We start from the raw sequence: 12,444 nt of genomic DNA on the forward strand, positions 1-12,444 counted from the left end.
TTAAAAATATCTGGAGTGGCATAGCTGGCTAGTTGGGTCAGGCAGGTTTACACTCTGTTGTGATTTGAAAACCATAAGCTCGCACGGAGCAGAGCTTGAAAGAATGGGATAGCATGTGTGTCCACAAAGGGTCCTTTCGTGTCAGCAAAGGGTCCTCTTGACCTGCAGGATAATGTCACGCTGATCACAGATGACAATGAAATCAATCTACGTTCAAATCACAGGCAGCATTCAAAACAGGAAAAGATTTTTTGCAATCCTCATAAGCTTAATAAAGTGTCAGTGAGAAAAACTAATGGTTTTGCACAGCTGCTTTTGGGTAAAACATGCTTTAGAATTCTTCCTGTCCTGCTGGAAAGTAATGTAAAAATTTCCTAGTGTTTAGAACTGTGTCTACTGAGAAAGCATGAGGACAAGTTTTTGCCTTTCTTCACCAGTTGTATGCAATGGTCAGCAGCCTGTGACCAAGAAAGGCACAGCTTGCTTTTTATGCCTGTAACAACTGCAACTGTGTTTAAAGTGTAAGCTTCAAGCAATTGAGATGGATAAGAGACAGCTTTTAGTAGCATCCAATCTCATTCAGCACTTAGAGAAGTTACTATAGAAACTATTACAGCAGAAACAATAAAAGGAAATAAAAACGAAAGGGGGAAGGAATGAAGATCTTTGAGAATCTAAAGTAAAAAATTAAAGCAAAATAGATGTCAGTAGCTGTAGCTTGTAAGGTAAAATAAAAGCCCTTCTCTCAATTAAAAAAAAATCCTGGTTACAGAATTGGAGAAGGGAAGGAGCTGTGAGGCCATTGTGCCATTTCTTTGGGCTCAATGTAGGATTATGAGGGATTCCATGGGATATTTTTAGGAGGTAGTCCAGTCTTGCTGTGAAAGTCCGAAGAAGCATGACGTCGTTGAGATGGTGATGACCCCCAAAGCAAGAAGACATTATAAGCAGTTTTGGGGTTAAGTTACATCACTTTTTCATGGTCTTTGATTGCATAGCTGGAAACTGCTTGAAGAATATCTTGATTTGATCTGTTATTAGTTCCTCTCAAGACTAAACAAAGACTTAATAGTCTGTCTGCAGCACATGACTATAACTTAAGGAATTTAAACTATTTTTTGGCACATTTTTTGAAATGCCATTTTTATGTGAAGGCTGAGGTACTTAAAAAGAAAAATGCAGGTTATGATAAAGACATGGGACTACGGAATGTTTTTTACAACAGTATCATCTGCCTACGTTAAAAGAAAATTAAAACAATAGTAATCATGAATCTAGTTGCCATGGGTGCCTAGACTATATTGTAGTTCCTATTATCAGTGGAATAAGAACCACAAAGTAGATACAGCAGTGTCATGCAGTCCTCTTCAAATAAACTGGGTTACATACTTTATATTAAAAAAATAATTAAAAAAAAAAAACCTAAGACATAAATTTATTCTAGTCTCATTGAAATCCACAAGTAAACAAACCTACTCCCTGTAATGTGTTGGAATAATTGTTTCCATTCTTCAGAAATAGTAGTGGGCTCTGCAGAGAGGGACCTGGGGCTTCTTTGTGGACATCAAGTTGTCCCATGAGCCAGCAATATGCCCTGTGGCCAAGAAGGCCAATGGTATCCTGGGCTGCATTAGGAGGAGCATTGCCAGCAGATCAAGGGAGGTGATCCTCCCTCTCTGCTCAATCCTGGTGAGGCCTCGCTTGGAGGACTGGGCTTCCCAGTACAAGAGAGACACAGAGCTGTTGGAGCAAGTCAGTGAAGGGCTGCTAGAATGATTAAGGGTCTGGAGATCTCTCATACGAGAAAGGCTGAGGGAAGCTGCGGCCCTGTTCAGCCTAGAAGAGAGAAGATTAAAACACAGGAAGTTCCACCTGAACATAAGGAAGAACTACTTTACTGTATTTGCAAGTATTTTGTATATAAATTCATCTTACTCGTTTACTTTACAAGTGTTAACTTTGCCGATGGGGTGGGGTATTTCCTGTAGCAAGGGCAGACTTCATTATTTCAAAACCAGCTGTGATTACCAACACACCCAAAGTGCCTTAGCTAAAATTCCATAAACAGCTTTTCATTTCAGATTTGAAATTTTGAAATGTTGATTTCAAAATAGCGTCTTCCTGCAGAGAACCTGTTTTTCTTCAGAAGGGATATTAGCCCTAATAATATTTAACAAATTCAAATTCCTATGACTATGCTCTTTTAACCTGAGTCCCACAGTAATGCCATTGATATGTTATTTGTCATCCTTGCTCTCTCATTCTTGCAAGACTACATCATCACGCACTAAAGCAGAATAGCTGAGGCATTTAGTAATTCTGTGTTTTGAGCCAAATTCACCCTTTCAATTTTTGCCAGTAGAATGTAGGGCAAAGGCCTTTATCACATAAGAGTTGAGGAAGGATTCACTAGGCAAAATAGCCTGAAATCCTACCCTGCAGAGCTTTGTACTAGCCACTATAGTCCCAACATACTTGTGGCTGAATCTGTTCGGATTTCTCAGCAGGTACAGTGATGAATATGATTCCTGAAGGGACTTCTGTGCTGGAATTTCTATGTAAAAACTGAAAATTTCTGGTTTTCCTTGAAGATAGATGGGGATTTTTCGCCCATCATACAGGCTGTCTGGAACAGCTTTCACATAGGAGAAATCATGTCAGAAAATCCAGACATTTTCTTTTTAAAACAGAGCTTGATAGATGTGTAAGGAGCATTATATATAATATGTTATCTGTGTTACCACCAAGTTGCATTGTAAATTCACATGAGTCTTATCCACATGAACACATCATGAAAACTGGAGACCCCTGAGTTCAAGGAACTTTTCAGTTTGAGGCAGGGCATTCAAATCCACAAGTTGTTTCTCCCCATACTGTGAGCTCAGTTGTAAGTAAAGCAGAGAGAATGTGAAATTCAGTGAATCAAAAAAGAACAAGGAAAAAGGTGATGAATATATACTAATAAGAAAACAGTTCTGAAGTCTGGAATATGTGTTTCCTGTTCCATTAGTTTGCTTCATCAGAAGTACTTGAATGCAGAGGCAGTCCTGGCCAAAGTTGAATGATAAATAAGGAGTGGGAAGGAGTAGAAGTTGTGTTTTGGCTATATAAAGGATTGTCTACTATCAAATCTCAGAAGAATTGGGTCCTACAGGCATCAGTACACAGGTTGACTGTCCTTTCCTTGTTCTGTTGTTCCTGGTCTGGAATCCCTAAATAGCCTCTCAACCATGAGGATGCTGTGAAACAATTTTTAAACTATATTATATTTTTAAAATTTTGATATATTTTATTTATCATCATTTATTATGATGATTAGAATCATCTCATTGAAAAGCTCATGCAGAAATTAATACATATTTAACCAGAGCAAGGCTTCAGTGTTGTGCATTAAATAAATGCAGAAGGGTAGAGTCTGTCAGGTGGGGCAAACCAGAACAGCGTCTCCTTTGGCCAGCTCTGTCCAGCCTAGGCGCTGAACTGGAAAGAATACTTACTCTGTTACCTTATGTTTGAAGACTGCTCCATAAAGCAAGCGATTGAATCAAGGTTATGCAGGCTATGAAAAGTTGTAGGAGGAGAAATCTCACCAGTAAAATAGCCAGATCAGCCAGTGTTCATGAGTGCAAAAGAAATGATAGGTGCAGTAAACTGCAGCAGATTCAAGCATCCAGAAGGTTAATAAGATAACCAGTATAGTATCATCCAAGCATTAAAATGGTGCATAACATGCAGTGAGTAAATGTTGACTTCTGTGAAAACAAATATCTAGATTTACCCAGTGCCATCCAAAGGATAAATAAACCTTTTCTTTAGAACAGAACAGTACATGGAAAAATTTCTAAATATTACCATCTAAGTTACATTGAAATATTTGTATGGTCAGCATGCATTTCAAGCATGGGTTTGTTTTCCCTTCTCTTCTCTCCAGTACTTAAAGGCAGGGAGGGGAGCACTGTGGTAACCCTGCCTTTTTCTTCTGAGCATTTTTGTTTCAGAAACCCTCTAGCAGCACTGGTGTATGCATTTGCATGTTTTTGCTTTTATCCCTTCCACATTTCATACCCTGTTTAAAAAGCTATAAAACTAGATGCTAAAGATATTATTTTGAAGTTAATAAGACTGTCAAAATCAACTCTGTAGTTGTTGACATAAGCTTAACAAACAAGGTAACCTGTTCCAGATCTCAGATGGTTGTTCTTTAAGAAAATGAACAATTCAAGCTTACTGATTCATTGCACAGATTTTTAGTTATTAATGAATCAGGATTTTGGCTTTAAGATAACTATGTTTTGAATATATGTATGCATTAAATGCTAAGTCAAGAGAAGCAAATTTGTGTGTTACTTCTCGATAGTTTCTTACGTTTCAAAAAGAGAGCAACTTCAACTATTTATAAACTGTAATTAAGTTTCTTTACAACATGACTCATTCTCAACAAGCAAGTCCTTTTTCTTTTGCTTTCTTATGAACTGTGTGGGAAAATTAGGGTTCAATCACCAAAGAATTTACTCAATGCTTAATTACCCAAATCAGCCCTCCAAGTTCTGCTCATGTAGAGCTTTCATAAAGATGTGATTTTCCCCACATTATGGCTTTCTAAAACTTGACTTCTAAAAAATGATCTGTAAATTGTAACATAAGAGAAAGCAGTATTTTACTATGGTATTGGCTTCTTTCTCCAGTCTGCTTCTTTGAGCTCCGCTTATGTTAACAGTGTGATGCTTAGAAAAGCCAAAGTAAGAAATCATCAGGATTAAATTACTTTGAGCATGGAACTAAATTGGAAAGCTTTACTTTCCTGAATGAGCTAATTGTTTAAATTTTCCAAAGGAAATGTTTCTATTTCTGTGAGAGAAGGGTAAATGGGACTTCCTCTGACATAATTTTCATTTTAAACCTGAGTTTGACAGCAAGATTTTTACCTTCATAACCAAATATTACTTCTTAACTGCATGACTTGTATAAGCCTGCGAGTTGAAGTGACTCACTTACGTAGATGAAGTTATTTTTAGGGAGATAATTTGCACTGGTTTAAAAGAGAGGAAAAAAGGGAGAGAGAGTCCTACTAAAAGCTAGATCCCTCATTATAGTTTACAGAGCTCGTGAACCCAGCATCCAAGCAAAAGATGACTAAGCAAGGGGTCTATTGGTACTTTCAGGAATTTACAGACATGAGTCATCTGCTTATTTTCTGCAGACATATCACCAGGGTACTTTATGACTCAGCTGTTATTTGGAAATAGTACTTGTATTCAACATGAATACATTTTTTTTTAGTTCTTAGGTAACTAGCATGCCAAACCAAAGCAGGCTTTTATAGTTTGCCTAGTTCAGGTGCTGATTTACAAAAGCAGTGCATTGTGATACATTTTTTCATGACAAAGTGTAAATGTTGTCTGGGATGTAATTATGATAACTCTTCCTTTGCCACCTTATGTATCACATGAAGGCAGATCTGATTTTGTATTAATGCACAGATTGAGAGTCAGGTTGCCTGTACAACCAAGTAAAAAGAAACATTCTCTTTATCAACCTGCGTGACTGTGAGCAGAATTTGACCTTTTATCACCTTGCTGGTGTTCACTACCAGTGGTATTTGTTTATTTTCATATACAGTAAAATGCTTCACCTCAAATCCAGGCATTTTGTGCACTCACAGTGTCAATGGATGGGCACCCACTGCGACGGAAGTGAGTTCTTGCCTTCCCTTCCCTTCCTACTGCTGAAATAATAGCTGGCTACCTTGAGATATGTAGAATACTTTACAACTCCAAGGCTATTTCCTGTTTTACTGATCTTTTAGGTGTGGTTGTGTTCCAAATTAGGGACAGGTTTTTTTACTTGGTCTGGACTCATTTCACACCTTGTGTTAAGGAAACACTAGGGTTAGAGAAATGGGAGTGGGGCAGTTCGGGATGATACTGCTGTTGGCCAGATGTGGGATGCACAATGATAAATCTGATTATCTGATTTAACAGTTTATATTGTAAGTAATTCCTGAAAATTCCTATGCAGGTTTTGGTTCATAGAAGAGGAAAATGTTTTCTGTTATATTTTGGTGGTACCTTTGTTGAAAGAACATCCTTGTGAAGGAAAGGCTTCTTATAACAAATGGAAGCATCTCTGTAGTGAAAGCAATGTCTTGATTATCCATTTAAACAGTCTTTCTACTGCTAGGTACTTTCTCCTAAGCGCAAACCTTTAGCTTTAGGTAACAAGAAGAAAACTGCTACTTCTTGCGCCTGTTATATATACAGAGGTTTTCAAATGAAACTTAATGAAAGTTAGGAATTCTCAAGTAAAAAGTTAAGTGTAAGGACCAAACTATTACTCAAGTGTCTTGCTAAGGTTTGTTATTCCTTTCACACAGTGATAGAATACACAAGTGTACAGAGTAGTTTTCTGCTAAGGAGTTGGTACTTAAGGAAAAAGATGCACTAGAGGAACAGAATTTAAGCACTCAGAGCTGTAGAAGTATATTTATAACATTAAAATGGAGAGCCTGTCTTCTTGCTTCATACTGTTTTCCACGGTGAAGTCCTTCACAGGCTGCAGCACGCACGTGACATCTGCAGGGGGAGGAGACAGCTTGCTGATAAATGGCCTTGATACACCAATGTTTTTCAGGGTTGTTACTTAATAATCATGTTATAAAGAGGAATTTGGCAGAGCAATCTTTGAATCTAACCTTTGCTACAGCAGTGATCTGCCCTCAAATTAGCAGAACTCTGCCCATGTCATTACTGCTTAAATATCTGCTGGAAGCTGCTATGTGAGCTGAGTCGCCAGAACTCTGGGAGTTAGCACGTGTAGCTCAGACACTGGGTCATGAACTGAGCAAACGCTGTCGTCCAGAGTGATTTGTTGTATTTTGAGGCTACAGCTGAGTCTCAATGTTCAAACACATTCAGTTTTGTGTACTTCATGGCTACAAATAGTTTTACTCATAGAGCTTGGAGGGTAATTTAGAAGAAAGGGAGCTGTGGTGTGGCTGACGTACATCCAAGTATTTCAGGTGTGGTTAGAAGAAACTGAAAAATTAAGAAACGAACAGGATAATAGCATGGTATTTGGAAAAATAAAACCTGTCTTACACTGATATCTCAGTCTGTGAGCAGAGATTTCAAAGGAAGTGCTGTAATCTCTGCTCTATGAAGTATTTAAAAGTAGAAAATACAGCGCATTACCAAGTGTACTGGAGGGGAGATCCTGTTGTGCCTGAGGATGGGCTTAGTCCTGTAATGTTCCTTTCACTTCAAATTCTGTTTGCACTGATTTTGCCACCTGCTTTGATTCCTACTTCAGCTGTTACAACCTGTTTATTAACTTAGGAGTCTTTCCTTCTCTTGAAAAAGGACTGTGAAGTGACAGAGAATACCAAGAACCTAGGCTAATATGAATTAGTTATAATCTTATTAATTTATTTGACTCATCACTACACCAATAGGAAAAAATTATTTAGGATTTACAGGGAGTTACTGTTCCGTTGCAGTGCTCTTTCATTGTGCAGAATTAAAGAACAGGGATTTGAAAGATAACGGAAAGTACAGTCATAGGTGCTTTATAAATGAAGTGTACACCTTTAAAAGAAACGCATGTTCTTATTGATTTTGGTGTTAGATTAGACATTTAATGTAACTAATTCAAGTCTGTCATCATAACTCAATTTAACTACAGATTTCTGAAGCTGAAATTGAGTAGACCAAGAAAATCTAAAGTATAAATCTAGTAATGAAAAGGTTAAAAACCAGTTTCTGACTATATTATTAACTGTTGCAGGCTATTGTTCTGCCAGACCTAGCTGATCATGAGACAGTGATAAGCAAAGGGAACTAAGAGGTTCTGATTTTTATTTTTAGTGAGGTATTTTGGGTATTAGTGACTCTGCAGTGTGTTTTTGGTTTTGTGGGTTGTTGGGTTTTTTTCGTCTAGCAGATGACAGCAAGTTGAGATCTTTTCCAACTCATGTGACTGACTCTTTCTACATCCTTTATCAAATCATTTAACCACTTTAGGTCTCAGATAGCTGTAAAATGAGAATGGTGATGTCCATGGGGGCACTAAAATGAATTGGCTAAAGCAGATGAAGTGAAATCTCTTTCTTGAATGGAATGCATGAACAGAATGTATTTTGTGAATTTTGAAAAGGAAAATTTCACTGTAAAGGAAAATAGCTGTGCTTTTTTTTCTATAACAAAATAGTCATGGTGTAAACATTATGATTAACATAGAAATGCTCTAGGTAAGCATTTTTTAATTATGTACTTTACAACAGTGTTTTGATAAAGCAAAGTGTACCATACAGAGATGCGTTGGAAACATTACTTATAAGAAATACAGAAGTGTATATTAATCATTAATCCTTTTTTCTCACCTTTAAACCAACAGAAAGAAATTCTATATTCCCAATAAAAATAAATCAATAAATAAAGAAAGAAAAAGTGCAATGGTATTTTTTTATGAATATTTTTTTCTTTTCCTTTGTGTATTTCAGTTGACCTTCCCCTATATTTTCCTCGAGACCAACCAACCCTAACGTTTCAGTCCGTCTACCACTTCACTAACAGTGGCCAACTGTACTCCCAGGCCCAGAAGAACTACCCTTATAGCCCCCGCTGGGATGGCAATGAAATGGCCAAGAGAGCAAAGTAAGTCTGATTGCTGTTTCCTTCTAAGTATTCCATGTGTTGCATGGTTATCTGCCAGTAGAAGTTTTGTGGATTTAACTGTACGTTTCCAGCATTACAAAAGCTGAACCTGTTTTTGTTCTCGGATAGTCCTAGCGTTCCCAGATATGAGTATAGACAGATCCTTTATTAATCATGCATATTACATTAGTGCCAGAGGACTGATCAAAAGAAGACTCTTTCTGCTAGGCATTGTATGGGCACAGAGTGGTGACAGTCTCTGCTCCAAAGAGCTTCCAGGGTAAGCAGACAAGATAGCTCCCAGCAGGAATAATCTGCATGGTAGCAGTCAGTCAAGGTAACTCCATGGTTTTGTGTGGGTGTTGGGGGGACCCTGAAGGGAAGCATGTGAGATATAGAGAAAGCAAGGAAGAAAAACCTGAAAGGTATGGAATTAGGCTGTAGTAAAAAGACATAGAAGAACAGGAGGAGGTAGAGCAAAGCACCAGTCTGGCACAGGTGGCAGTCCTATTAGAATGTGAGAAAGTTATCTGAAAATGTGACTGTCTCTTTCTTTACTGCTTTTTCTGTTGGCTAGAAACAAGAGAATCTCTGACTCCTTCCTCTGCAGTTTTTCTGCAACCCCTTGTTTCAGGCTGGGGAGACACCACTTCAGTCTGAGCATCTCCTTCAGTTAAAGATGACAGGACAGCCTCCCCAGAGTGGCTCTGTCACAAGGGCAAGCTGCCGTGGGCAGTGGTGCCCCTTTCATATACTAAGTAAGATTTTACCTGAATGGAGCAACATGGTCAAAAGCCTTGCTGCGATATTTCAATTTTCCAAAGTGTAGAAATGTTAGAACAGCAAGAGATTTAAACAGGCTGGGTTATCAGTTATTCAGCATGTAGAGGCATCAAACTGCATAAATAACAAGGCATATTGGGATGAGTGTTTTGAATGACAATCAGAAGATTAAATTAAATTAGCAAAGATGCGTAAATAAGAGTCAAATGAAAATTGTTCAAGCTGAGTAAATCAAATGAATGGCATGGACAGAGACTGTAATTTGGAAATGATGGAAGCAAACAACAATTGACTGAAGCATTTGCAGATTTTATACATTTAAATTGTACGGAGAACATCAAGTAACATTTAATTTTGAATTTTGATACATTGTAATGGAGTTTTTTCCCTAGTATTTATTTTTGCTACCATACAGTCTAGGAGAGCCATTTTTTGATCAAATATGATTTTTCTTTTGTAGACTCATTTCTTTTCTCTAGCAGAATATTAGGAGTATTTTGTTCAAAAAAAAAAAACAAAAAACTGGAAGTGTTACTGTGGCTTGTTTTATAACTGTACTACAAAATGCACTTCTTCTGCAGCTGGAAGCTTACAAGTACCTATGTGCTGTCTGCTAAGTGCATTCATTTCTGACGTGGGTGTATATAAGTGACTTCTCTGCCCTGCACTTGAAATTTAGAAGTATTATAACAGTTCCTTAAAAAGCACTAAATATGTACACTTACTATCACATGTGCGTTTTGTGAGGTTATTCACTCTTCTGTTTGAGCCTTTGCATTTAAGTTTTACACTGGATACGTAATATGAGAAAGATGATGAGAAGCGGGGGAAGAAAGTATGCTGCAGTGCCTGAAATAACTATCATTGAGCTGCAGAGACAGAGAAGCCGCTCTAGTTAAAAGCGCTTTGCTTGCAGGAACAAGTAGTGATTCTTCACTAGGTACCAGAAATAAATCTGTATCAAGAAAAGTATGATGTTACGATACGTGTTAGCATATTTGAAGAAAGATTTTTAACACAATTGAGCACCTTATGTAAACAGTGCCTGCCTAAAATATTTGCTAGGGCTTCTTAGAATAGTTTAGTGTGTTTCAACACATCCAGATAATTTTTCATTCTATTTTTGCTGTAGCCACATTATGGGCCAAGAATATAGGAATATATATAGCAAAGTATATGGGAACATATATAGATATATACGATAGTATTCTAATTAAGTATATTAGTTCAAGCACCACGTCAAAACATCCCTAATAAAAACAGAAAAGGAGGATACATGATTTAGCCTCTAGAAGCAATGTAACTCTGCTCAGCTGAAGTAGATTTAACCCTGGATAAATCAGAGACAACTTGTTTGTGTTTCTAAATGCTGTCCTTTAGGTTTTGCTTATATGTATCTTTTTCCCTCTTCACGAAATAGTCTCCAAGTACTTGGCAATCCTTTGAGACAAAACAGCTCTGTTTTATCTTTCTGGCCCTACTGTTGTAGAGCCACAGGATCTCCCACTCGACATTCTGGTATCTGACCAAATTCTCTGCCCTTGTTCTGAGACACTTAACGGATCAGTCTGCATCTTCCTCACTGTAGCTTAGGACACCTTCAAGGATAGCTTTTACTTGCTTTTGCACCAACTGGGTTCATTAGCTGTCCCAGTCATATATGGAATGAAGCATGTATACCGCATTGCTTATAGGATGTAGAAACACCACCAGCTTTGAAATAGCACCAGTCAGCAATTTCCCTCGTCCTCAATTTTTGCAAGCCCTGCCGTCTGTTTTCAGCAAACTCAATGCAGCCTGCTTATTCATAGGCAGAGCTGTCATAAGTTCATGCCAAAGGGACTTTGATTCTGTGCCCAGCCTTCTCCCAGGGTTGTTGGGGTTTTTCCCAACCAGGTGAGGCCCATCTAATTCCTTCAACTCAGGGCTAAACTTGAAAGTCTTGGTATCCTTGCTTATCTTTGTGGCTCCCAGCAGAGGTAGGCATCTCTTTTGAAGTTAGGACTTCACCCTTTGCTGTAGCCTTGAGATAATCAGTAGTATCTATAAGTAGGAGCAAAATTACTCCCTGAAAATGCATACATACAGAAGTAGATTGTATGCATTCACACTTACACCTAGATTTAAGAGTCAGGTTCTCAAATCAGAGTATCAGTTTAAGAGGATCTTCTTCATTCACAGGGAAAACTGCTCATGTTCTTGGTGGAGTGATTGGACCAATTTATGTCTATCTGATAAAGTCCATGAAATCGAGTTTCTCTTTCTCTGTGTCCTCTTGAGCAGCTTTTAAAATCACCTGGCTCCTTTGAGGCCCAGTGACTTAGATTCCTCACTGAAAGATAGCATCTGGTAACTGAAGCTTGCTATTGTCTTAGCCCAGGGATTGCCCTCTGGCTTGATTTAATTCTAAGGGACAAATCAAGTCCTGATTAAATAGTGTGATTCCAAATGCCTCTGGATTGCTTGTTTCTCAGCTAAATGCAAAATTTTAACCTGTTCCTCCAGCTAGGAACAGGGAAACCAAAAATATTAACGTTTTCTTACAAGCTGCTGAGATGCTGTTTCCTCTCAGTTCACATCTCAGGCTTCGCCTGTCTTAGGTAATTTATTTATATATCTGTGGCCTCCTGCGTAAGCAGCTTTTCCAAAAGATTTGGTCCTAAAATACAATAGCAAGCCTAAGAAAATACAGTAAATTATGGAAAGTTAGCAGCCTTGTTTGTGGTGTACGTGTGAAGTAAAACATCTCTGCGTGGTTTCCATGGGAAAGCTCTCGTTTTTTGCTTAAATAAGCATTCAAGTGTACATAAATGGATTCTTTAACGGACATGCAGACTCCAAGCCTGGGATTTTATGAAGGAATACAGTAAATAAAGCTTGTTTGTTTATACAAATTAAGTTCAGTTCTTAGATGCCCAATTTCTGTCTGACCCAGTGCTGCTCTGTAGACTTGGGTTATACTCAGAGCAAGTTAAGACTCAGTTTACTCTTTTATCTGACATAAATCCTC

At 38.0% G+C, this 12,444-nt stretch overlaps 1 protein-coding gene across 2 annotated transcripts in view; it reads left to right on the forward strand.

Moving 5' to 3' along the window:
- The window catches only part of BABAM2 (BRISC and BRCA1 A complex member 2), a 165,075-nt gene that overhangs the window by 134,045 nt on the left and 18,586 nt on the right, over positions 1 to 12,444 (forward strand). For both annotated transcript variants that reach the window (XM_030499067.1, XM_030499068.1), the window contains one exon: positions 8,498 to 8,650. In XM_030499067.1, the coding sequence (XP_030354927.1) occupies positions 8,498 to 8,650 (153 nt within the window). The remainder of the gene's footprint in view (positions 1 to 8,497; positions 8,651 to 12,444) is intronic.

The sequence above is a fragment of the Strigops habroptila genome, chromosome 10, assembly GCF_004027225.2.
Source record: "Strigops habroptila isolate Jane chromosome 10, bStrHab1.2.pri, whole genome shotgun sequence".
NCBI lineage: Eukaryota > Metazoa > Chordata > Aves > Psittaciformes > Psittacidae > Strigops > Strigops habroptila.